This window comes from Chiloscyllium plagiosum, unplaced genomic scaffold, assembly GCF_037043375.1.
Source record: "Chiloscyllium plagiosum isolate Xiang-an unplaced genomic scaffold, Cpla_swu_hap1 HiC_scaffold_20, whole genome shotgun sequence".
NCBI classification, from domain to species: Eukaryota; Metazoa; Chordata; class Chondrichthyes; order Orectolobiformes; family Hemiscylliidae; genus Chiloscyllium; species Chiloscyllium plagiosum.
The window spans coordinates 65788490-65816275 of record NW_028270158.1 but is presented as its reverse complement, the minus strand read 5'-3'; the positions used below and the strand labels follow the sequence as shown (position 1 = coordinate 65816275).

General features: G+C 41.4%; 1 protein-coding gene across 3 annotated transcripts in view; it reads left to right on the top strand.

Annotated features, from left to right (window-relative positions):
- Positions 1-27786, top strand: part of LOC122560473 (protein tweety homolog 3-like) — a 307798-nt gene that overhangs the window by 127267 nt on the left and 152745 nt on the right. For all 3 annotated transcript variants that reach the window (XM_043711109.2, XM_043711111.2, XM_043711110.2), the window contains exons 3-4: positions 6609-6720; positions 21130-21350. In XM_043711109.2, the coding sequence (XP_043567044.2) occupies positions 6609-6720; positions 21130-21350 (333 nt within the window). The remainder of the gene's footprint in view (positions 1-6608; positions 6721-21129; positions 21351-27786) is intronic.

Genomic DNA, 27786 nt, shown 5'->3' with positions numbered 1-27786 from the left:
AATAGCTAATTCAAAGAGTGAATTAGTGATAGTTTTGTAGAGCAGTATGTCATGGAATCAGCCAAGGAACAGGTTATCCTAGATCTCGTGGCAGTTAATAAATGACCTGTGAGTAAAAGGTCCCCGAGGAAGTGGCGATCATAACACGATAGAATTTAATATTCAGTTTGAGAATGAAAAACTTAGGTCAGAAACAATAACTGTGTTTAAAATAAATAAAAGGAGTTACAATGAAATGAGGATAGAGTTGGCTAAAGTGGATGGGGAAGATAAGTGAGCAGGAAATATAACAAGCAAGCAGTGGCAGATATTTAAGGAGGTAATTCATGATTTTCAGCAAAATATATCCCAATAAGAAGGAATGTTTCTAATAGAGGAAAGATTCTAGAATAGAATCCCTACAGTGTGGAAACAGGCCATTTGGCCCAACAAGTCCAATCCTCTGAAGTGTAACCCACCCAGACCCATTCCCCTGCCCTATTACTCTCCATTTATCCCTGACTAGTGCATCTAACTTATACACCCCTGAACACTACGGGCAACTTAACATTACCAGGTCACCTAAAGTCTTTGGATTGTGGGAGGAAACCGGAGTACCCGGAGGAAACCCATGCTCATGGGCAGAATGTGTAAACTACACACAGACATTCACCTGAGACTGGAGTTGAACCTGGGTCCCTGGCGCTGTGAGGCAGCAGTGCTAACCACTGAGCCACCGTTCCACCCCTAAGAGAGGAAAGAGAGGAATTCTAACATAGAAATAAACCAACTATGGCGAACCAAGAAGGTTGAGGAGAGAATAAAGTTGAAATAAAAGCATATAAGGAGGCACAAGTCATAGTTCGAAAGACTGGGATAGATTTGGAATCCAGCAGAGGAGGAGTAGAAGATAATAGAAAAAAAACCTACAAGGGCAAATTTGTGGACAATATGAAAACTGACAATGAGCTTCTTGAAAAATAAAAAGGAAAGAAAAGTCCAAGTGAATGAATCTGGGTAGATAATTATAGAGGAAAAGGAAATGGTAGAGGAGTTACAGATATTTTGCATCAATCTTTAGTGTGGAAGGTACTTCAAACATGCAATTTCTACTAAAGAATAGAGGGGAGGAATTAGTACCATCTTCATCACTAGAGAAGTAGTAATTGACAAAGTAATGGGGCTAAATGCAGATAGCTCTCCTGGCCTCAATGGCTTGCATCCTAGGATGTAACTACAGAGATAGTGGATGCATTGGTTATAATTTTCCAAAAATCCTTGGACTCTGGAGAATTAGCAGAAGATTGGAAAACTGCCAATGTGACACTCCTTTTCGAAAAGGAGGGAGACAAAACATCAGCCTAACATTTATTGTTGGAAAAATATGGGAATCATTAATTAAGGAAGTAATAGCAGCCCACTTGAAAAATCACAATCTAATCAAGTAGAGTTAAAAATCATACAACGCCAGTTTTTATAAAAGTTACATTCTCAAGTGCACTTTAACAATTGGTGTCATGTCGGCCCAGATAAGGTATTGAAGGTGTTAACTCCCTGTGAGGTTGCCTGTAAAAATCCATTTTTAATCTTAAAAAAATGGATTTACAGAATCTTACATGGAATCATGCAATTTTTGAGCAAAAATAAAACTTAATTCTGCAAGTACAAATTCACCCCACAAACTTAGATGTGTGCTTGTGTGTGTGTGGTGGTTGAGTGTCTGTGAGAGGGTGTGAGTATGAGTGAGAGTGTAAAGGGCTTTAAGTCTGTGAGTGTGTGTATGGGAGTGTATGTGTGATTGTATGAGAGAGGGGTGTTTGTCTGTCTGTTTATATGTGTGTGCATCCATCTGTGGCAGGGTGGCTCAGTGGTTAACACTGCTGCCTCATAGCACCAGGGACCTGGGTTCAATTCCCGCCTTGAGCAACTGTGTTTGCGGAGTTTGCACATTCTCCCTGTGCCTGTGTGGGTTTTCTCCGGGTGCTCCAATTTCCTCCCACAGTCCAAAGATGTGCAAATTAGGTGAATTGGCCATGCTAAATTGCCCGTAGTGTTAGGTGGATTAGTCAGGGGTGAATGTAGGGGAATGGGTCTGGGTGGGTTGCTCTTCAGAGGGTCGGTGTGGATTTGTTGGGGCGAAGGGTCTGTTTCCACACTGTAGGGAATCTAATCTAATCTGTCTGTGTGTATGTATAGTTCAATGGGGTCACCTGTACTGTGACATGAACCCAAGGTTCATTGAGACCATCCCCATGGGTACCGAACTTTGTTATCAGCTTCTGCTTGGCCACTTTTTGTTGTTGCCTGTCCCAAAGTCTGCCTTGGAAGACGGTCACCCGAAGGTCCGAGGTCGAATGTCTCAGACCGCTGAAGTGTTGTCTGACTGGTAGAGAACAGTCCTGACTGTTGATTGTTCTGCAGGGACCATTTACATATGAAAGAACAGATACCAACATGGTCATTCTAAAAGATGAGAGACTTAACAAACAATCCAGGTCTTTTTCAATACATAATTTCAGTTACATCACACTGTAAACTTTTGTTATAAATTCTGTGTCTTACAATCTTATTCTCCACAATCACCTGATGAAGGAGCAACGCTCCAAAAGCTGGTGCTTCCAATTAAACCTGTTGGACTATAACCTGGTGTTGTGTGATTTTTAATTTAGTACACCCCAGTCCATCACTGGCACCTCCACATCATCGTCAAGCAGAGTCAACATGGTTTCATGAAAGTGAAATTGTGTCCAACTAATTTTCTTTTGAGAAAGTCCCAACCAGAGTAGATAGAGGAGAGTCCGTGTATATCAGTGTTATATTTGGACTTCCAGAAGGCATTTGACAAGCCATCTCACACAAGGTTAATCGTAAGATAAGAGACCATGGTGTCTTGGTGTGGGTAGAGTATTGGCTGGGACACAGGAAACTGAATGGGGATGAAGGGTTATTTTTCGGGTTGGTCGTGTGAAACCGGTGGGGTTCCACAGGGATCAGTGTTGCAGCTATTTGCAATATATATTAATGACCGGGAGGAAAGAAGCAAATATACTTTAGCAAAATTGCAGATGATACAAAAATAGGTGGAGAGGCAATCTGCGAAAAGGATACAAACACTTCAAGAGAGACGTTGATCTGTTAAGTAAATGGACAAAACGTTAGCAAATAAAGTTATTGTGAGAAAATCTGAAGTTCATTTTTGAAGGGAGCATAAAAGATCAGCATTACTTAAATGAAGAAAAACTGCAGAAAGCTGCAATACTAAAGAACTTGGGGATACTTGTGCTCGCTTTGTGTTTTGTACACAGGTGTGTCAGGGAATCAGGAAAGCTAATGGAATGCTGGCTTTTATTTCAAGGAGGTAGGAGTGTAAGAAAAGATGGTGGTGAGACCAACTTTGTGAGCAGTTTTGGTTCTATTAAATGGCAAGATATTGTTTAATCGGAGGCAGTTTAGAGAAGGTTCACTTGGATAATCTCTGGCTTGGAGGGATTGTCTTATCAGCAAAGGCTAAACAGGCTGGGTCTCTACTCACTGGAGTTTAGAAAAATGAGAGGTGATCTCATTGAGACACTTAGCATTTGCCACATCAAGCCGCTTAAGAATCCTAAAAGGATTTTTCCCCACATGGGAGAGTCTAGGACCAGCAGATATAATCTTAGAACAAAGGGTTCTAAAACTGAGATGAGGAGGAATTTCTTCTCTGAGTTAAGTCTTTGGAAGTTGTTGCCACAGAGCTGTGGCAGCAGAGTACCTGCATATATTTCAGGCTGAGATAGTTTCTTGATCAGCAGGGAAATTGATGGGTGCAGGCTAAAGGCAGGAAAGTGGACGGGAGGATTGTTACAACAGCCATGACCGTACTTAATGACGGAACAGGCTTGAGGGGCCAAATGGGCTATTCCTGTTTCTTTCCTGTGTTTTCATGGTCTGATGCAAAAGCAAAGAGAAATGTTACATTTCTGTAGGACCTTGGTAAGACCATTTTTGAATTACTGTGTGTAAAAAGATACTTGAGGCACTGAAACATATTTGCAAGGATATTACTTGAATTGTAGGAAACCAACATTTGAGAAAGATTGAGAAGATTCTTTTGTCTGTACAAGAAAATAAAAGGAAAACGGATCAGTATCTCATTCCAGATATTCAGAAGATTTCAATCATGGGCATTCAAGTTGATGATTGTTGAATTGAAAGTATCTGTTCAATGCATTTAATGAGAATAAGAACATGAAGGTGAAAAGAATAGAAGAGCATGGTTAACAGCATTAGATCAAGAGGTTGACCTGAGGCTGGTGTGGTGCATGAATACCAGCATGGACGAGTAGTTTTGTACTATTGACTTAATGTAGCCCACCAATTTTGGTCGTGAAGGGGTTTGATTGGTGGGGCCAGGTCAGATCAGTTTTCACTTGTGTGCCTAGAAGAAGGAGACAAATACAAGGTGGCCACTGATGGGAATCAAAATCAAGATTGAGGACTAATTTCATTCCACCCAGTGGCTAGAATGTGGAACTTGTCTAGAGTGGGCGAAGATTAAAAGGGAGGCTTGTAATTTGTGATGAACAAGGGAATAAATGGTTATCAAGGCATTATGATAAGACATTTTCGTAGGAAAGAATTGTAATTAGAAACAATTTGGGCTGTTCCTGTACTCTGCACCCTCAGTGAGAAAACTCGAAACTTGAGTCCTTAGTCTGGTTGAAGAAACTAATCATATTGTTCGTATAATGCTGAAACAGATTGTTGAGTTAACAATTGTTGTTTAGTGTTTCAGAACACTGGAAGCAATCTGGCATAGACAAAAGGTTTTGTAGCTCAGGATATTCGTCAAATGCTCCACATGCAACTATAACATGAACAAGAATTAATTAAGCTTGTTGTGCTGTTTCAGGGGCCGCAGAGCATCTGTTAGCTGCGTCTGACATTTTAAAACAATTTGCCCCTCATTTTTATCTTCCATCACCGAGTAATTTAACAACAAAGTAAAACTGGTATTCAATTTAAAAGAATCATTAGTGGACAAAGAATAAAAATGTGAGCTGTCTTGATTTGGGTCAGCAAGCCTTTAAGCATCTGGTAGCCAAATTCAGCACTGACTCAAAATTGATTTGACTGAAGCTAAAGTTTGAAATGAGAAAATTAAGAATTCTTGGAATTGCATAACCCTTTACTGAAGCTGGGTTTACAGAGTTTAACTGTTTGGTATTTCTCAAGTTGGAGCAGATACCTTTATGGTTTGCACTAACATTGTACCTACTGAAAACATTTTGAAGCAAACAATATATCTCACATGTTGCAATGCAGCAAATGCTATGGAAGAAACGAATGATCTGTGGCAAAGCAGGCATATGGCATGCTTACTTTCATTGGTCAGGGCATTTGTTTGTAAAAGTTGGGAAGTCTTGATGCAACTGTGGTCAGGCCATGTGGAATGCTGTTTGCAGTTCTGGTGACAGCTCTATATGAAGAATATGGAGGCTTTGAAGAGGATCCAGAAGTGGCTTAACAGGATGTTGTCTGAACTGGAGTGTTTTAGCTACAAGGAGACGTTGGACAAACTTGGATTGTTTTTGTTGGAGCATCTTGTTTGAGGCACAACCTAATAGAAGTATTTAAAATTATGAGCAGCATGGAGAGGAAGGATGGTCAGAGTCTCCTTTTCCCAGGATCAAAATGTCAAGGGGGGGGGGGTGGCATAGGTTTAAGGTGAGAGAACTCACCTTGTGGGTGGCACGGTGGCACAGTGGTTAGCACTGCTGCCTCACAGCGCCAGAGACCCGGGTTCAATTCCCGCCTCAGGCGACTGACTGTGTGGAGTTTGCACGTTCTCCCCGTGTCTGCGTGGGTTTCCTCCGGGTGCTCCGGTTTCCTCCCACATTCCAAAGATGTGCAGGTCAGGTGAATTGGCCATGCTAAATTGCCCGTAGTGTTAGGTAAGGGGTAAATGTATGGGTGGGTTGCGCTTCGGCGGGGCGGTGTGGACTTGTTGGGCCGAAGGGCCTGTTTCCACACTGTAAGTAATCTAATCTAATCTAAAAAAAAAAAGAGTTTGAAAGAGGTGTGCAAGGAATGTTTTTCCCACAGAGAATAGTTGGTGCCTGGAATAGTTGGTTCCAGGGGAGGTCGTAGAAGCAGAGACAACAGCAAAGGTTAAAAGGCATTTAAGCAGACATGCAAACAGCTAGAGAATAGAGGGAGGGGCCATGTGCAGGCAGATGGGATTAATTAGAAAAGCATCATGCTCAGCACAGATGTAGTGTGGTGTCGGGACTGTTTCTATGCTGTATTGTTCTATGATTGAAATGCTTGCATCTTTAGCTTTACTGAATCTGTTATGAGGTGTGCATAGTTGTGATATTGTATAATTTGGTTGGAATTTGAGCACCTCTATACATTTAACTATAATGGTATTTATAGTCCAAGCGTTAATGATGGGTATAAAAAGATTGACTGAATCTTTGAAATTTGACAGGCCTTTTGTAAGAAGTAGTTCCATTCACTTAAAAAATGGTACTTTTGTCAGATTATCTCTTTACTAATTAACAAAACTATACAATTCCTGAAATTGTACCTTGAGATTTTGATGAATTTAACAGATTTGATTGTAATGTAATTTCTTGTCTTTTCAGTGCGGGAATAGCTGTTGGTTTCTATGGTAATGGTGAGACCAGTGATGGAATTTTCAGACTTGCCTACTCGATGAGACATGCGAACCGCACTATAACAGGAATTGATTACCTCGTAAGTACCGATTTCCATCTTTGCTAAAACAGTTGGGGGGGGATTCTCAATAACCTCATAGTATGTTCATTTGTAATCGTTGGTTCTAACTTTTCATAACCAAATGGTTGAAAGGTATATTTGCTTGAATTATATGTATTCTTTAATGAAAACAACTGAAAATATTAAATTTATTGAGTGAGTGCCTGTTGTACCTGACTTCATCTGCTTAGCAGTAGCTAAATAGGAGTTCTTGGGATCAATCTTATTTTCCAATTGATTGGATCACAGCCTAAATGGATGTATATACAAATTGGCTGACTTCCGTTCCTTATGGTTATGGAAATGATACAGGAGGAAGATGATTTATAGAGGAAACCTGACACAACAATGTTTCAGCCATTCATAATATAGAAGTGGAGCATGTGAACAGTATGTTTAAATTTATGCTACAGTGTCACTGAAGGAGAAAACTAATGCAGCCGATAGCAACTTTGGGCTATCAAAGTCAACTTTACAAAGTCAACTTTACAAAGTCAACCCTGACCCAGATCAGAGTACACCTTTGGGATTCCATTTGGATTCCACTACATAGGATTTTGCCCTCACAAAAAAAATCCCTCTGTAATATCATGACCAACATTGTCCATCACCTTGATAGTAGAACTAGTATAGTAATTTGTCTTCCACTACCATAACATGTTCTGTCAGTATGCCATCCCACACTAATCCTACTTCCTTTCTACATTCCTCTGGTTCGGTAACTCCCCCTTAAGATCCCCCTCTGGATTTTCATTTAGACTGCAGTAATGGGTAAGACCAGAAAATTCTAGGAATATGGAGACCCTGAGGAGGGCCCAAATACAGAAACTCGTCATTTTTTAAAAATTCCATTTCCTACCAGCTTTCTGAGAGCATTGTAATTTATTTTCAAAGCAAATCTATCGATCTAAATGCAGAGTTTATGACTTGTGTTCATCTTCAAAAGCTTGCATGGCAGCACCATATTTAAAAATAATCATCTACGGGAGGAATAAGTCTTCACCCTACCGTTGCTGATTGTAGCATTATCACAATGGTATGGTTTCAAGTATTTTGTAAGAGACTTCAGCTCCTATTATAATGTCATTGTCATTTGAGTTGTACAGCATGGAAAGAGACCTTTCAGTCCAACTTGTTCATGCTGACCAGATATCCAAAATTAATCCAATCTCTTTGCCAGCATTTGGCCCATATGCCTCTAAACTCTTCCTATTCAGGAACACATCCAGATGCCTTTTAAATTTTGTAATTGTACAAGCCTCCATCACTTTCTCAAGCAGCTTTATTGCATACACATGCCACTCTCTGCATAAAAATGTTGTGCTTCCGATCCCTTTTAAACCTTTCACCTCTCACAACACTCTAACTTAATCAAGAACCCACCCTCCCTCTCTGAGGAAGAGAATTTCATACATTGATAACCCTCAGCAAAGAGATTGTTCCTTATCATCATCTTAAATAGGAGGTTTTTTATTTTGAAACTGTGTCCTTTTATTTCTAGACTGCTGCATGATGCCTCATCTTCCGGCTAGGAACCCTCCAACCACAAGGGATGAACTCGGATTTCACCCGTTTCCTCATTTCCCCTCCCCCCAGCCTGTCTCAGTCAAATCCATCAAATTCAGCACCGCCTTCCTAACCTGCAATCTTCTTCCCGACCTCTCCGCCCCCACCCCAGTCTGACCTATCACCCTCACCTTGACCTCTTTCCACCTATCACATTTCCGACGCCCCTCCCCCAAGTCCCTCCTCCCTATCTTTTATCTTAGCCTGCTGGACCAACTTTCCTCATTCCTGAAGAAGGGCTAATGCCCGAAAAGTCGATTCTCCTGTTCCCTAGATGCTGCCTGACCTGCTGCGCTTTTCCAGCAATACATTTCCATGCATGATGCATCAACCCTGTCAAGTCCCCTCAGATTCTGCCTGATTGAATTGATTTTTTTTAAATGTCTGTGCTATTATCTCCTTAAAAATGGATTCTACCATATTCGTACCAGTGTGAGACTAACTGGCCTGTGCTTTCCTGTTTTCTGTGTCTCTTCTTTTAGCAATGCCTGAAGCTGTCCAGAATCTAGGGGAATATGAAATATTACAGACAATGCATCCACTACCTCTGTAACCATAGTTAATATTTTTGGATACAGGTCATTGTCAGCCTTTCGTCCCATTGGTACATTTTCTCAACTGATTGCTTCAAGTTCCTTTTGCTTCGTTTTCCTTGAAGCACTGTGCACTTTGTCTCTTCTACTGTGAACATAGATAAAAGTCCTCCAAAGATTCATTGAAGTTAGTAAGACATGACCTGCCCTGCACAGAGCCATGCTGACTGTCCCTAATTAGACAATACTTTCCAAATGTATGTAAATCCTATCCCTAAGAAATCTCTCCAATAGCTTCCCAACCACCGATGTGAGATTCACTGGTCTATCGTTTCCAAGATTATCCCTATTTCCCTTCTTGGAGACAGGAGCAACATTAGCTATTCGTCAGTCCTCTCCAGTGGCTAGTGAGGATACAAAGATCTTCGTCAAGGCCCCAGCAATCTCCTCTCTTGTCTCTCTCAGTAGCCTGCGGTAAGTACCATTGGACCCTGGGGACTTATCCACCTTAATGCTCTTCAAGAGATCCAACACCACTTCTTGATCTCAAAATGCCCTAGCAAATTAGCATGCTCCACACAAATCCCACTTTCCTCCAAATCCTTTTCCTGGGTAAATATCGATGCAGAATACTCATTTAGAATGTCACCCACATCCTGTGACCCTAAGCACAAGTTCTTTCTTTTATCCTTGAGTGGTCCTAACTTCTCCCTCGTTATCCTTTTTATTTTTAATGTATCTATACAATGCCTTGGGATTCCCTTTAACCCTACTTGTCAAGATGATTTCATGGCCCCTTCATGCTTTCCTAATTCTCTGCTTGAGTGCTTTCCTTATATTCCTCACAGGGCCTGTCTGATTTTAGCTTCCTAAACGCTACAAATGCTGCTTTTTTCCCTTTTTGAATTTTCTGTTGTGGTTCTGTTCGCCGAGCTGGAAATTTTTGTTGCAAACGTTTCGTCCCCTGTCTAGGTGACATCCTCAGTGCTTGGGAGCCTCCTGTGAAGCGCTTCTGTGGTGTTTCCTCCGGCATTTATAGTGACCTGTTCCTGCCGCTTCCGGTTGTCAACCCGAGCTACAAATCTTCTCCCAAATTTTGAATTTTCTTTTGGATGGATTAGAAAATTTGCAGATGGCACTAAAGTCGGTGGAGTAGTGTACAGTTTGGAAGAATGTTGCAGGGGGACTTGGATAAACTGCAGAATTGGGCTGAGAGGTGGCAAATGGAGTTCAATGCAAATAAACATGAGGTGATGCACTTTGGGAAGAATAACAAGAAGGCAGAATACTGGGTCATTGGAAAGGTTGCTGGTGGTGTGGATGTGCAGAGGGATCTTGGAGTCCATGTACATAGATCCCTGCAATTTGCCACCCAGGTTGATAGTGCTGTTAAAAAGGCATACGGTATGTTAGGTTTCATTGGTAGAAGGATTGAGTTCCGGAGCAGCAATATTATGCTGCAACTATACAAAACGCTAGTGCGGCCACACTTGGAATATTGTATACAGTTCTGGTCGCCATATTTCAGGAAGAATGTGGAAACATTGGAAAAGGTGCAGAGGAGATTTACCAGGATGTTCCCTCGTCTGGAGGGAAGGTCTTATGAGGAAAAGCTGAGAACTTGGGTTTGTTCTCATCGGAAAGAAGAAGGCTGAGAGGGGATTTGATAGAGACATACAAGATGATCAGAGGATTAGCTAGGGTAGAAGGTGAAAGTCTTTTTCCTAGGATGATGATGTCAGCTTGTACGAGGGAGCATAACTACAAATTGAGGGGTGATAGATTTAAGACGGCTGTCAGAGGCAGGTTCTTTATTCAGAGAGTGGTAAGGGCATGGAATGCCCTACCTGCCAATGTAGTTAATTCAGCCACATTAGGGAGGTTTAAACAATCCTTGGCAAGCACATGGATGATGATGGGATTGTGTAGGGGGACGAGCTGAGAATAGTTCACATTCTCAGCTTCGGCGCAACATCGAGGGCCGAAGGGACTGTTCTGCGCTGTATTGTTCTATGTTCTACTAGAATTCTAGAGGGGGTAACAAGCAGGATAAAGGGGAAACAGTGGATATAACATATTTGGATTCTCAAAAAGTGTTTGATCAAGGTATCACACCTTAGTCTACTTAATCAGATAAGAGCACATGACCTTGGATATAGCATATTAGCATGGATAGAGAATTGGCTAGCTAATAAATGACAGAGTTAGAATAAAGGGAGCATATAAGTGTGGCACAAGGATCAATGCTGGGGCCACAATTATTTATAATATACATTAATGACTTGGAAATGTGTATACTCTAGTAGTTCACACAAAAATAGGTGGAAAAGCAAATGGTAAGTATCACAGAGTCAGCAGAGGGATTGGGACAAATTAAATGAGTGTGCAAAAACTTGTAATGTGAGAAAATGTGAAATAATGCACTTTGGCAAGAAGAAAGGAGGAACAGAAAGTTATTTAAATGGAGAAAGACTGCAGAGAATCAGGAATCTCAAAAAAGCTAGCAGTGGATGAGTTTTGCATGGTATATCTGCAAGAAGCTGTCAGTTTGAAGAATTAAATTATCCCCACCTCCTTAATTTTACACAACATACTGTAACATGGTGTCTTAAAAGATTTATTTGGAACAGTGAACAAAGTATTGGTTTCAAGGTTGCATTGCCTTGAAGGAGAAAGTAGAGTCAATTTGTGTTGGCAGAGACATGGGGGCCTGTTCCCGTGCTGGATGACTCTCAGCAGAAGGACTTAGGCTTGAAAGTTGCCTTTTAATATTCACAATTTGATTGCTTGTTCATAATTATGTTGAAAGATTTGTTAAAGTGATTGTCAACACTTTTACACTGATTAATTTTCTGACTGGATAGGAGTTTGAAGTTCAATACATTTCATTGAAGTGGGGTCCTATGTTGCTGAGGTTTGTCTCTGCAGCACAAGTAACAATGTGGGCAGTAGTTAAACTGGATTGTGGAGGTTTGCTTGATCACCTCTAATTCAGAGTATTTGTGCAGACCTTAGTGACAATCAGTAATGTAGATTATATACTAATGGACCAGTTGACATTTATTCATTGCATTTTTCATTTCTGAATTTTTGTTGCATATTGGTGATTTGTTGTTGATGTAAATGCCATTTATTCAAACCGTTGAGCGGATACAGTATGGTAACTCAGAATAAGGTGCTTAATTTCAGGTATAGCAAGGTTGGATTTTGGAATAATACTGTAATTCAATTGTCTGATTATGTTATTGGAAATTAGAATGGCAAGTCTAAAACTGCACTTAATAAAGTTGAGAAATTCTGATATTTTGTTATTGAAGGTCATAAAATGGCAAGAATTTGCATTAGTCATCCGGTTTGTTATCGTCTGCCACAGAGTGTTGAACTTTTTACAGAGAGTTTTGATGAGAAGTTTATTTGTCAGATGAGTTGGTCATATTTGATATTGGTTAAAAGTTCCTCTGACTGTGATGCTAAATATTTAATTGCAAAAACATCACTTTTAGATGATGTTTCAAAGCTTCTGTTAGTTGCATTTTTACTGTTCCAACAGTACATTGAAGCTTAGTTCTATCGTATTGTACAATATGGAATTTCTATCAAAAATTAGTAACTGTAGTTTCTCTTTATTAAGGCATGCTTTATGATAGACATTAAAACCAGGATTAGTGCAGCATTGGATTGTTATGTAGTCATTTAATAATACTAGACCCATATTCAGTATTTTAAATTTGTTACTGTTTACATATAATCAAGTTACATAAACCTAGCAGGTACTGAAATAAGCAACATTTAGCAGTAGCAGAAACATTTACCTTTTAAACTCCATTTATTTTCTTGAGATATTAAAATAAAGAGCCTGCAAAATGAATTTTTCAATTTATTTTTGTATACAGTCAGTTCCGCTATAACATGGGAGATCTGTTCTCGTGCAGTCCCGTATTATAAGAAGATCTTGTCATTGCAGCACCTCTTGAACTAATGGGGCCGGGATCACTTTAAAACTTCGCGCTTAATAAACAGTGTACCTAATTCATCAATTGTGCTATGGCAAATGCGTGTTACAGCAGAACAACCTGTACAATCCTGCAAAAGTTTCAAAAGAGAGTTAAAGTTTTTTTTTCCCAGTAGTTAACAGACTTTTGAATCAAGAGTACTGTTGAAATAAGTAATCCTGAGGCTTGGTTAAAGTGAATAGCAGGCAAGAAAATTAACAAAGGAATATGATGCTCCTCCCAGTCCTAATGAATGGTGACTGAGAGACTAGTTGGTGTCTTGTTTCAGAATGAACATGTAACTGCAGTCGATCTCCTACAATATAGTCAGGAATAAGTCTATCCTGCTACCAATTACCTGGACTGCTTCTGCACTGTAGGGATTCTATGATTCGGTGATTCAGTGATTTGGATCTGCCATAGATATCTTCCCTGGTTCAGTCATTTTCTTAAGTAACCTATACTTATATCAATTGATTTTATCTAGTCTGTACATTATCTGAACAATAGCATAATCTGTGGATGAAATAAAACCATCTCCTATATATCTAGTAATTCAGAGGAAACGCACAAGGTGAGATGAAAATTAACAAGAATCATTAAGCTGCTTTATTTCATTCTGAAATCAACATTTTGAAGGGTTTTGCATATTCACATCAGTATAACTTAATATAAAAATGAGCAAGTTACAGTGTCCTGTTCTCAGGAGTCACCTGGCTGACCAAAATAGCTTTTCTCAGTTCATTTACCTGTGTTTCACCCATTACTCCCCTTTCCTGTCTGATTGCTCATTGCTTGGGCAGCTATTTAAATGGCTAACTGATCTTAATTTATAAATTTTAGATATGTAGCCTTATCCCTAAGCTTTGTTAAAATAATAAGTGTAATTATATTAGGGGATTTGAACTATCCCAAATAGTAATTTGGAGAACCAAAATATAAAGAGCAGAGGAAGTGGCTTTTTAAAAAATATTTAAAGGAAATACATATCTCTCAGTCTGGTGCAGTGGCCTCCTCCCATAGGGGCCTCCTGGCACGGCTTGGCGACCTCCTAGCCTGGCACAGTAGCCTCCGCAACAGCGTCTCAGCATGGTGTGGAGCCAGGGCCCAGTGTGGTCTGGAAGCTAGATGCCAGCGTAGTCTGCTTTACTGAACTCTTTTCTATAATGCTGGACATTTTATTTCTGTATTGTCTAAAACCTTGTAACCAAAGAAGCTGTGCCGAGGTACATTTTTTATTTAAGTTGGCACTACAATTGGTGACATATAAACTTTTCAGTATACCCAATAAGTATATGTGACAATAAAAGCTGTTCCGCTCCCCACTCCCCATTCCATTCCACTCCCCACCCCTTCTGATTAGCATATAGGTGGTATTACAAGGGATGGAGTAATGTGGAACCTGATTCAGAAATCACTATCCCTTTAGAGAGGCAAGGTTTGATCAGAGTAAGGTTATGCCTAATGAATTTCTTGAGGTGACCAAGTGTGTCAATGAGGGTAGTGCACTTGTTGTAGTTCATGTGTATTTCATCAAATACACATGACAAGATTCCACATGAGAGAATTGATAATGAAGATAAAAGCTCATGGGACCAGGGTAACTTGGCAAGTTAGATCCAAAATTAGCTTAGTAGGAGACACATGGTGGTGGTAGAAAGCTATTTGTGTGACAGAAGACCAATGTCCCGTGGCTTCCTAAAGGGATTAGTGGTAAGTCCCTTATTGTGTGTAATATTCATCAGTGACACAGATGAGAATATGGATTGGTGGGGTGAGGTGTGTGGATGACACAAAGGTTGGCGGGTGGTTGACAGTGATGAAGGAGGTCTTTGGTTAGAGGAGGAAAGGATCGGATTGATCAGATGGGCTGATCAGTAGCAGATGGAATTTAATCCTGATCACTGAGAGGTGATGCACTTGGGAAGAAGGAACAATGTAAGAGAGTACTCTGTGAATAGAACAACACTAGGAAACTCACAGGAACAGAGGGATTTGGTGTTACTTGTCCACAGATACTTGAAGATGGCTGGACAGGGTAATAGGGTAGTTCAGAGGAAGAGTTACCGGACCCGAAATGTTAACTCTGATTTCTCTTTACAGATGCTGCCAGACCTGTGCTTTTTCTAGCAATTTCAGCTTTTGTGTTTGTAGTGTGGTCGTTAAAATATGTGATAATTGCCTTTATTAATTGTTGCACAGATTGTAAGAGAAGGGGTGTTGTGCTAGAGCTGTACAGAACTTGAGTTAAACCCCAGCCGGAGCATTGTGTGCAGTTTCATCATGCTATAGGACAGATGTGATTGCACTGCAGGGCTGTCATAGAATGAAAGAGATCCACAGTTGGACAAACGGCCGTTCTGCCCATCACATCAGTCCACTCAAAAACAACCATCTAACTGTGGTAATTCTATTTTCCAGCATTTCATCCATAGTCTTGTAAGCCTTGGCATCACAAGTGCACATCTAAATATTACTAAAACATGCTGCGGGTTTCTGCCTCGCCAACCCTTTTAGGCAGTGAGTTCCAGATTCTCAACAGCCTCTGGGTGAAAAAGATTTCCTGCAGATCCCCTCTAAACCTTCTTCCCCTTGCCTTAAGTCTATGCCTTGATTATTGATCCCTTCATTAAGGGAAAAGATTTCTTTCTGTCTACTCGGTCTGTCTCCCTCATAATTTTAGACATCTCAATCATGTCCCTGCTCAATCTCCCCTGGTTTAAACATTACAGTCTGTCCAATTTATCTTTTATAACTGAAACTTTCCAGCCCAGGCAACATCCTGGTAAATCTCCTCTGCACCCTCTCGAGTGCAATCACATTGGAACTAAAGACATAGGAAGGGAAAAGGATGAGATCCTGAAGGGAGAATATAAGAAGTTGGGCAGGGATTTAAAAAGGAGGTCCTTGAGGATAGTATTAACAGGATTATTTGCAGTACTATGAGGGTAGTGAGGGTAGGAATAGGAGGATAGAGCAGGTGATGAATGTGTGGCTGAAGAGCTAGTGCAGGGGAGAAGGGTTCACATTTATGGATCATTGGAATCTCTTCTGGGCTAGAAATGACCTGTATAAGAAGGACAAATTGCACCTGAATTGGAACGGGACTAATATACTGGCAGGGAGATTTGCTGGAGATGCTCGGGAGGATTTAAACTAGTAATGTTGGGGGGTGGGGGGGCATGGAGGTGGGACTCTGGGAGATAGTGAGGAAAGAGATCAGTCTGAGACTGGTACAGTTGGGAAAAGGAGCAAGTCAAACGGTCAGACCAGGCAGGAACAAAGCAGAGAATGAGGTAAATGAAACTGCATTTATTTCAATGCAAGAGGCCTAACAAGGAAGACAGATAAACTCGGAGCATGGTTAGGAATATGGAACTGGGATTATTACAGAGACGTGGTTCAGGGATGGACAAGACTGACAGCTTAATATTCCAGGATACAAATGCTATAGGAAGGATAGAAAGGGGGACAAGAGAGGAGTTGGAATGGCATTTTTGATAAGGGATAAAAACATGAATGCATTATATATTTAGAGACGATATTCCTGGGAACACATCCAGGGAAGTTATTTGGTTGGAACTGAGAAGTAGGAAAGGGATGATCACATTATTCGGATTCTATTAGAGAAATTGAGATTTTGGTCAAGAAAAAGAAGGAAGCATTTGTCACATATAGACAACAGAGATCGAGTGAATCCTTACAAGAGTATAAAGACTGTAGGAGTATAAAGAGGGAAATCAGGAGGGCAAAAAGGAGCCATGAGATAGCTTTGGTAAATAGGATTAAGGAGAATCCAAAGGGATTTTAATAATACATTGAGGACGAAAGGGAAAGAATAGGACCCCTCAAAGATCAGCAAGGCAGCCCATGTGTGGAACTGCAGGAGATGGGGGAGATACTAAGCGAGTATTTCGCATCAGTGTTTACTGTGGAGAAGGACATTGAAGATATAGAATGTGGGAAAATAGATGGTGACATCTTGACAAATAGATTCCTGATGATCGGCTTATTCCCAAAATATCGATTCTCCTGCTTCTTGGATGCTGCCTGACCTGCTGTGCTTTTCTAGCACCATATTCTGGATGACATTTTTAAAAATGTCCATATTATGGAGGAGTTGGTGCTGGATGACTTAAAATGTACAAAGATGGATAAATCCCCAGGACCTGATCAGGTGTACCTGAGAACTCTGTGGGAAGTTAGGGAAGTGATTGCTGGACACCTTGCTGAGACATTTGTATCACCAGTCATCACAGGTGAGGTGCCGGAAGACTGGAGATTGGCTAACGTGGTGCCACTATTAAAGAAAGATGGTAAGGAAAAGCCACGGAATTATAGACCAGTGAGCCTGACAACGGTGGTAAACACATGGTTGGAGGGAATCCTGTGGGATAGGATTTACATGTATTTGGAAAGACAAGGGCTAATTTGGGATAACCGACATGGATTTGTGCATGGGAAATCATGCCTCACAAATCTGATTTGAGTTTTTTTGAAGAAATAAAAAAGAGAATTGATGAGGGCAAAGTAATGAACGTGATCTATGTGGACTTCAGTAAGGCATTCGACAAGGTTCCTCATGGTAGGTTGGTTAGCAAGGTTAGATCACATGGAAGAAATAGTCATTTGGATACAGAACTGGCTTGAAGGTAGAAAACAGAGGGTGGAGGGTTGTTTTTCAGACTGGAGGCTGGTGACCAGTGGTGTGCCACAAGAATCTGTGCTAGGTCCACTACTTTTTATCATTTATATAAATAATTTGGATGTGAACAACATTGGAGGTGTAGTGGACAGCGAAGAAGGTTATCTCAGTTTACAACAGGGTCTTGATTAGATGGGCCAATGAGCCGAGGAGTGGCAGTTGGAGTTTAATTTAGATAAATGTGAAGTGCTGAATTTTGGAAAAGCAAATCATGGCAGGACTTACAGTCATAGAGTCATACAGATGTACAGTACGGAAACAGACCCTTCAGTCCAACTCGTTCATGCTGACCAGATATCCCAACCCAATCTAGTCCCACCTGCCAGCATTTAGCCCATATCCCTCCAAAACCTTCCCATTCATATACCCATCCAGATGCCTTTTAAATGTTGCAATTGTACTAGCCTCCACCATTTCCTCTGGCAGCTCATTCCATATACGTGGCACGGTGGCACAGTGGTTAGCACTGCTGCCTCACAGCGCCGGAAACCCGGGTTCAATTCCCGCCTCAGGCGACTGACTGTGTGGAGTTTGCACGTTCTCCCCGTGTCTGCGTGGGTTTCCTCCGGGTGCTCCGGTTTCCTCCCACAGTCCAAAGATGTGCAGGTCAGGTGAATTGGCCATGCTAAATTGCCCGTAGTGTTAGGTAAGGGGTAAACGTAGGGATATGGGTGGGTTGCGCTTCGGCGGGTCGGTGCGGACTTGTTGGGCTGAAGGGCCTGTTTCCACACTGTAATGTAATCTAATCTAATCTACCACCCTCTGGTTGCCCCTTAGGTCTCTTTTATATCTTTCCCCTCTCATCCTAAACCTATGCCCTCTACCACCCCACGGAAGAGTCTTTCTCTGTTTATCCTATCCGTGCCAGTCATGATTTTATAGACCTCCATAAGGTCACCCCTCAGCCTCCGATGCTCCAGGGAAAGCAGCCCCAGCCTATCCAACCTCTCCCAATAGCTCAAATCCTCCAACTCTGGCAACAACCTTGTAAATCTTTTCTGAACCCGTTCAAATTTCACAACATCTTTCCAATGGGAAGAAGACCAGAATTGCACTCAATATTGTAAAAGTGGCCTAACCAATGTCCCGTACAGCTGCAACAGCAGCTTAGCAACCTCCTTTCTTGCTTCCCAGAGCAATCCAGGATAAATCTGGTCTGGCCCTTGGGGCCTTATCAATCTTAATGTTTGCCAATAGCATTCAAGGTGGGAAACTGGGACTACTGTAAATGACAGAGTATTTTTGGCGGTACATACTTGATACGAGCTTCTTCTGGTATTGTGTGTCTATGATTTTATATTTAAAGTAACTATTTCTCTTAAAAAGGGAATTCATCAGCTTAGCTTAACATTTGGCCCTGTAGAGTAGAGTGGATAAACATGCAATGAGTGTAAATCTCCAAAATGCCAGACTTTTATTTGTTGTCTCAACTTGTGTGCAGGCATCTTTTACAAGATGCGTCTGTGTGGTGTAAAATTATGTCCCAATACATGTGTGAATCATAATGTAACACATGTATTGGGCCAAGCAGTGGAATGTGGTGTAAAATTCCAAGCAGTGGAATGTGGTGAAACGGTTAAAAATTATGTCCCAATACATGTGTGAATCTAACCGGAACGGAGGTGTTGCTTAGTCCCGTGTGAATCTTCTTATCTGTATGTAACCAGAATGGAATGTGTTTTTTAGCCTTGCTCTGCTGTTCACATGAATGTTTATATCTGGAAAAGAGTATATCAGCTGGAAAAGTCTCCAGTTCGGTGAGTCTGCTCCGGGGTTACGTTTAACCGCCGAGCGTGGGTTGTTGGCAACCGCTCTACGAGAACTGACGGCTCCCAGTTTTGGTAACATGTAGAGTGAGTATAAGCCAGACCCGTTGTGGCGACGCTGCGGGGAATAAAATGCCCATATTCTAGCAGACTCGCCTCTTGGTCGTTTGTTCTGTGTCAGACTACTCTCCTACGAACCTGACCTTGAGAATTTTTTAAAACAGTCTGCTGCATTCATAATTATAAAGGTTAATGGAATGTTGTCCTTTATCTCACATGGACAATGGAAATCTAGAATACCCTTCTTAAAAATGTTGTTGTTAAAAATATCAGAATTGAAAGATGAAGTCAGTTTGCCAATCTGCAGTGATTTCTTTGAATGTTGGAACATGCTTGAGGGGCTGAATGGACTATTCCTGTTCTCTAACTTGTTGCGAGTTTGATTTGATGCAATAGTGATTTTCTTTTACATTATGCAATCGCCTCTGTTTGAGCAAATTCTAAATGTTAGTATGTGACAGAGTCTCATACTTCAGTATGTCGTTAAAATAATTTGGTTTTTACTTTTGGACTGCTGACATTTCAGACTCCCAGAAAATTGGAACCGACAGTGAATCTAGTCAGATTGGATTCAGTGTTCGAAGCAGCACTGTCTGAAATACCTTTGTGATTGCCTCAGCTCCCCACATGATTTCACAAAGCTCTTTCAAAATTCTTTTTTAAATTGCTTGGAAATATGTACATACTGATGTTTCATTAACATTGTCACATTAATAGGTTTTGTGAAGACCTCTTTGAGACAAATGGTGAACACGGCAAACCAAAATCGAGACTGTGGTGCTGGGAGGGGGCTGGGGGCAAGGTAGCTGAGGGTGTGAATGGTAGATGAAGGTAGAGTAAAGGTGATAGGTTGGAGAGGAGGATGGAGCTGGGAAGGAAGATAAGACAGGTAGGACAGGTCAAGAGAGCGGTGCAGAGTGAAAAGTTGGATCTAGGATAAAGTGGGGGGGGGGGAGAATGAGGAAACTGGTGAAATCCACATTGATTCCATGTGGTAAGGGTCCCAAGGTGGAAGAAGGTTGGATCTGGGATGCGTTGGCAGGAGGGGAAATGAGATAACTGGTGAAATCCACATTGATCCCATGTGGTTGGAGGGTCTCAAGGCCGAAGATGAGGTGCCTTATCTTCTGCCTTGGGACCCTCCAACCACATAGGATCAATGTGGATTTCACCAGTTTCCTCATTCTTCCACTTCCCCCCCCCCCCATCATATTCCAGATCCAACCTTCCAACTCGGCACTGCCTTCTTGACCTGTTCTACCTGTCCATCTTCCTTCCCACCTGCTCCACCCTCCTCTCCGACCTATCACCTTCACCCCCAACTTCATGTATCGCGTTCCCAGCTACCTTCCCCCCAACCCCCTCCCATTTAACTCTCAGCTCCATTGGCCCACAAGCCTCATTCCTGATGAAGGGCTTATGCCCAAAACGTCAATTCTCGTGCTCCTCGGTTGCTGCCTGACTGGCTGTGCTTTTGCAGCAGCACACTCTCGACTTTGTTCTCCAGCATCTACAGTTCTCACTTTTTCCATGGTAAATCCAATTTCATCCAAATACCAACAAACCCGACAATACTGAATTATTTAATGTGCAGTCAGTATGACTCTTAATTAAAGAAAAATGCATGAGTTACATCCATGTTGCAAATTCTGTTACATGGCTGTAAAGGGAGAGTGCAGGTCTATAGGAATGGTAGAAAAAAAACTAAAAGTACCTACTTTGAAAAGTTTTGTTTTTTTTTGAACTCATGTTTTGTTTATATGCAGGTTTCTGAGAGTACTCATGATCTGAATCGGACGGTAGATGGAAGCCTAAATACCTTGGAGGATTTGTTTACAAAGGAACCACGATATTTGGAGAGAGTGCAGAAGTCAAAAAGTCTGCTTGGAAACCTTGTTAGACAGCTAACTGGAATTCCATTTTGGGAGAAGAATGCTGTATCTCTGGAAGAGCTGGCTGTCTTTGTTGAGTTGTATGACTATTACAGGTATGTAGCTGGCTAGATATGATTCCCTGACCTTCTTTGTGCTCAAAGAATAGAATGTTGTCCTGGGAAATGAAATACATAACCACTTAATTTAATAACTGGCATTATAAGCCAGGATGAATTAGTATAGAGTGATATTTTGAGCCTTGAGAGTATTTCCATCTGCACTCTTATACAACATTATTTTTCAAGTTCTTTCAACAAACCACAACCTTGGTTTTATTTTTACTCTGGGATTGGAGTGTCTGTCTATCATCTGCTTTCAATGTTTTTGGGACATTCTTGTCACCAGTCTAACTGGACAGAGCAATTCCTTATCAATATGACTAACATGATCAATATTGGAGCTCAGTTCTTGGGACTAGAGCCTTTTTAAAAATGAAAGTTATCCACTCCCAAAGATCAGAGAACTGGGTTGCCAACTCTGGCTGGACATATTCTAGGGGACATCAATGTGAGTGCCATCACAGGAGGTGGTGCAGTGATGCAAGTTGGGAGCTTAGAGAAAAAGGAATTTAAAAAAAAAGTTGAACTGTTGAGGTTGAATAAAGTAGAGGGTCTTAACTAATTGAATTGAATGATCTTTTTCCTTGCTATATATTTTATATAGCTTAATGCAATGAATCTGAGATAGAGGAATAATACGTATTGCAAATAAATTGGTTCTGCTGCTTTGACTATTTTATTCAAACTGGTTATCATGTCTTGAGTTACATTGAACATGAAGCCTTCTCTGCTATTTTTCTATTCAGTCTGAACAATTCCTTCCCCTTGCTCTTGTGGTACTAGTCAGGTTGGCATGAAAGTGGCTTATGGAATTCAGCCAGTTGGAGCTGTGCAGAACTTTGGCTCAGCCACAGGTGAAATAGTGTGTGCAGATCTGGTCACCTGACTGCAGCAAGAATATGATTGCACTTGGAAGGGTGCAGAGGAGATTTGACAGAATATTGCCTAGGCCGGAGTGCTTTTGCTATAAAGTGAGTTTTTGGATAAGCTTGAGTTGTTTCATTTAAAGCAGAGAAGGTTGAGGGTGACCTGATTAAGGTGCATAAGTTTGAGGGAATGGACAGCATGCACAGAAAGTAGCTATTCCCCTTAAGCATAGAGTTGTACAGTACAGAAACAACCCTTAAGTCCAACTTGTCTAACCAGATATCCTAAACTGATCTCATCCTATTTGCCAGCATTTGGCCCATATCCCTCCAAAACCTTCTTATTCAGGTGACCATGCAAATGCCTTTAAATGTTGTGACTGTACCCACCTCCACCACCTCTTCTGGCAGCTCATTCCATGCACACATCACCCTCTGCATGAAAAACCTGCCCCTTGAGTCCCTTTTAAATCTTTCCAATCTCACTTTAAACCTATGTCCCCTAGTTTTGGATTCCCCTACCCTGGGAAAGGACATTGGCTATCCATCCTATTCATGCCTCTCATGATTTTATTAACCTCTATAAGGTCACCCTTCAGCCTCCTATGCTGCAGGGAAAAAAACCCCAGCCTATTCAGCTTCTCCCTATAGCTCAAACCCCAGCAACATCCTTTTACATCTTTTCTACACCCTCAAGTTTTACTTACATCTTTCCTGTTGCAGGGAGACCAGAATTGAATGCAGTATTCCAAGAGTGGTCTAACCAATGTCGTCTATAGCCACGACATGACGTCCCAAGTGCTATATTCAGTGCAGTGACCAATGAAAGCAAGCATGCTAAATACCGCCTTTACCACCCTGTCTACCTGTGACTTCACTTTCAAGGTTCTGTGTATCTGCACCCCTCTTTGTTTGGCAACACTACCCAGGACCCTACCACTAACTATATAAGTCTTGTCCTCGTTTGTCTAACCAATTTGCAACACTTCACCTTTATCTAAATTAAACCCCATCTGCCACTCCTTGGCCCATTAGCCTATCTGATCACTTACTAACCATTCCTCCTATATTCACACTAAAATCATTTACATAAATGATGAAAAGCAGTGGACCCAGCACCGACCCTTGTGACCAAAGGCCTCTCGTCTGAAAAACAACCCTGTGTCATCATCCTCTGTCTCCGATCTTCAAGACATAGTTTCTAGTTGCTTGGAGACAATAAGGACTGCAGTTGCTGGAAGGCAGAGTTGATGCATGTGGAGCTGGAAAAGCAGAGCAGGAGCTTTGCCAGGGTTTCTGCCTGAAACATTGACTTTCCTGCTCCTCTGATGCTGTCTGACCTGCGGTGCTTTTCCAGCTTCACATCTATTGACTTTACTTCCAGTCGGCCAGCTCTCCCTGGATTCCATGAGATATAACCTTGCGAACCAGTCTACCATGCGGAACCTTGTCAAATGCCGCGCTGAAGTCCTTGTAGACAACGTCAACCGTTCTGCTTTCTTCAAGTTTCTTGGTTGCTTCTTCAAAAAAACTGAATTTTAAAAAAAACTGATATTCCATGCACAAAGCCATGTAGACTATCTCTACTCAATCCTTGCCTTTCCAAATGCATGTAAACCTGTCCCTCAGAATCTCCTCCAGCCTCGGTCGCATGGTAGCTCGGTGGTCAGCACTATTGCCTCACAGTGCCAGGGACTCGTGTTGGATTCCAGCCTCAGGCAACTGTCTGTGTGGAGTTTGCAATGGATTACAATTGTTCAAATTTGCTGATCTAGCCTTGACAGCTCAACTCGAGCCATTCTATCATGGACTCCTTCAAATTGTTAGGATGCAGAGGTCGGATCCCTCTGTTAATTAAAACCAAACATCCAGAAAAACTTGCCTTGCCTCATAATCTGTTAACATGTGAGTGATATTTTCACTATTTAAAGAAAAACAACAATTTATTTTCCTAACAAAACACTAAACAAAACTATTAACAAACTGAACATACTCACATTAAAAAGAAAGATGACGACTCAGGAAGATCAGGGGACCGAAGATTGAAGATAGCAGAGAAGACAGAGACTGCGTGGACTTGAGATTAAGTTAATGTAATGTTTAATGTGTGTGTTATTGGAACAGCATGTTAATAGGATTGTGTTCAGTTCGGAGGAAACCCACGCAGACGCGGGGAGAATGAAAGATGTTAGCTGGACCGTTAGCTGTCCGGCTCCATAGCAGTTGCTTGGCTGATCAGTGACAGTTGCTCTGACCAATTTTCAAATGTTTGTTTTTTTTTATACCCCCAAGTTCTTTCCCTGTCTTTGTTTCGATGTTGCCAAAACAATACATTCAACTCAATTGGGTTTTAGTATCCGGGCATAATTTACACTAATTTGTTAAATTCGAATTATTGTCAAATAAGCACCCAAAACTCGGCTAAATGTTTAACAGCCAATTGTTACATATATCTATTTTGGAATAGCCTGTCTCCCAGCCTTTCCATTCAGGCAGCTGAGCCTGCACTTTAAGTTTACTTCAATATTCAGAAAACACTCTCTATTTTAAAGTGAATATACATGCTTTTGACTTCATAACAAAATATTCTAGTTAATCACCTTTTATGGGTCTGGACAACATTGGACTCCAGTAAATTATTCCAGCACTGACTTGTGAATACAATTCCAGCCCTTGACTGACAGGTAGCTTCACCAAGTCAGCCTGCCCCTGGGTTTTTCCTTCGGAACAACTGTACCAAGCAAATGGACATCACTGGCTGGCTAACATTTATTGTCCATCCCTAGTTGCCCCTGAGAAGGTGGTGTTAAGTTGCCGTCTTGAACTGCTGCAGTCCACCTGCTGTGGGTTGCTCCACAATGTCATTAGGGAAAGAATACCACAGTTCTGACCCAGTGACGATGAAAGAACAGCGATATATTTCCAAGTGGCTTGGAGGGAAACTTTAACGTGTTGATGTTCCCATGTTTCTGCTGCACTTGTCCTTCTAGTTGGAAATGGTCATGGATTTGAAAGGTGCTGTCTGAGGATCTTTGGTGAATCAGTACACACTGCTGCTGCTCAACATTGATGGTGGACAGAGTGGATGTTGCTCCAGTCAAGCTTACTGCTTTCTCCTGGATGATGTCAAATTTCTTGAATATTGTAGGAGCTGCATTCTTCCAGGCAAACAGAGACTATTCTATCATACACCTGACTTGTGCCTTGTAGATGCTGGACAGGCTTTGGGGAGTCAGGTGGTGAGTTACTCACTGCAGTATTCCTAACCTCTGACCTGCTTTTGTAGCCACTGTGTTTATGATTTGGAGATGCCAGTGTTGGACTGTTAAAATTGACAAAGTTAAAAATCATACCACACCAGGATGTAGTCCAACAGGTTTAATTGGAAGCACACTATCTTTCGGAGCGCCGCTCCTTCATCAGGTGGTTGTGGAGGACACAATTGTAAGGCACAGAATTTATGGCAAAGATTAACAGTGTGATGTAACTGAAATTATATGTTGACAAATACCTTCCATCAAAGTGCTCCGAAAGCTAGTGTGCATCCAATTAAACCTGTTTGACTATAACCTAGTGTTGTGTGATTTTTAACTGTGTTTATGTGGTGTGTCCAATTGAATTTCAGGTCAATGATAACCCCCAAGATGTTGGTAGAGGGGGATTTGGTGATGAGTTGAATTTCAAGAGATAGTGGTTAGATTGTCTTTTATTGGTAATGGTCACAGCCTGGCATTTTTGTGGCATGAATGTTACTTGCCACTTAACAGTACAAGCCTGGATATTGTCCAGATCTTGCTGCATTTGAACCTGGACTGCTTCAGTATTTGAGTCGCAAATGGTGCTGAGCATTGTGCAATCATCAGCGAACATCCCACTTCTCACTTATGATGGAGGGAAGCTCATTGATCAAGCAGCTGAAAATGGTTGGGCCTGGGGCACTACCCTGAGAATTACTTTGCAGAGATGTCCTGGAGTTGAGATGACTGACCTCCAATAACCAGGACCATCCTAAGCATCAGGTATGGCTCTAATCACAGGGAGTATGCTCCCTGACACCCATTGATTGCAATTTTACTAAGGCTCTTTGATGTCACAGGAGCTGAGTGTTCCTGGCGGAACACTGATCAGGTCATTGCCTGAGCAGGTATTTCTTGATAGCGCTATTGATGACCCCTTCCATCACAATTGAGAGGAGACTGAGGAGGGGGATGGAAATTGGCTGGATTGGATTTTTCCTGCTTTTTATGTACAAGACATCACTAGGCAAATTTCCATATTGTCGAGTAGATACCAGTTTTGTAACTGTACTGGAGATGTATTTGCACTGTTCTGAGGAAGGGATCTTCGAACCAAAATATTAACTCTGCTGTTTCTCCACACGTGCTGCCAGAGTTGGTGAGCTTTACCAGCAATCTCTGTTTTTGTTTGTAACTGCACTGCAACAGTTTGACAAGGGGAACACAAGCCTTCAGTAGTATTGCTGAAATGTTGTCAGGGCATGTAGCCTTTGCAGTATCCAGTTTCTCCAATAGTTTCTTTATATCAGGTGAAGTGAATTGAATTGGCTTAAGACTGGTATCTGTAATGTTGGGGACCACTGGAGCGTGACTAGAAGGAGGCGTAGAGTGGAATAAGAGGCCATGGGGATGTGAAGATTGGGTAGGATAAAAGTTGGGAAGAAAAGAGGAATATTGAGAGATTGAGGCCAGTGTGAGTTTATGGTTAAATGTTTGTTCAAGAGGGTTCTACTATCGGTGAAGCTGCACCCTGCAAGAATCAATGTCCTCTGGAGAGAATTTTGTAAGTGACAGAGATAAAGGACAAAAAGAAACTGAAGTGAATTATTTTACAGCGATGTATAGCTACTTGAAGACTGCTGAGTCTGTACTTCTTTTTGAAAGTTTCAGGATTACTATTCCTGACAGTTTTAGACAGACATCTATAACTGAAGCACTTCCATTTCAGATTTTTTCCAGTTCACTTTTGTTTTCCTTTAGACATGTTCTTTCTCTCTACTCCCCTTCCAATATTTTCTTTTTAAATTCAGCCATTATTCACATGGATCCTTGCCCAGCTGGGAGAACAAGGCATTCAGAAATGGTTTTCTCCATAACGACTGTCAGTGGCAGTGCTGTTCACTGGCAACAGCTTTGTATCAAACTGGGCAAGCAAATCCTGCTGCCAAATCTTTTGTATTCATTATAATTTCTTTCATTTGACAAGAGACTTGTTTCTTGCAGCAATGACAGCCTTTGTATATATTCTGCAGGCATAGGAATGATTGTTCTGGCTACTATCCTATTATGGCTTCTGTCTGTAACCTTTTACCCCTCCATGCAAAAATAAGAACATCAATTTCTAAACAAAATATTGTAAAGGACTTTGAAATGATCATGCAAGCATTCATCCACCTGTTCTGCAAATGCTAATATTACTTGAGGAACTGCAGGTTCTGCATGATTTCCACCATGTGAAAATGCTGACTTTTGTCAACTCTGTTAGTGATTTTTCAATATTTGCATATGCTCAGAAATGGGCCAGTAGTGAATCGGTAGTGCATCCAG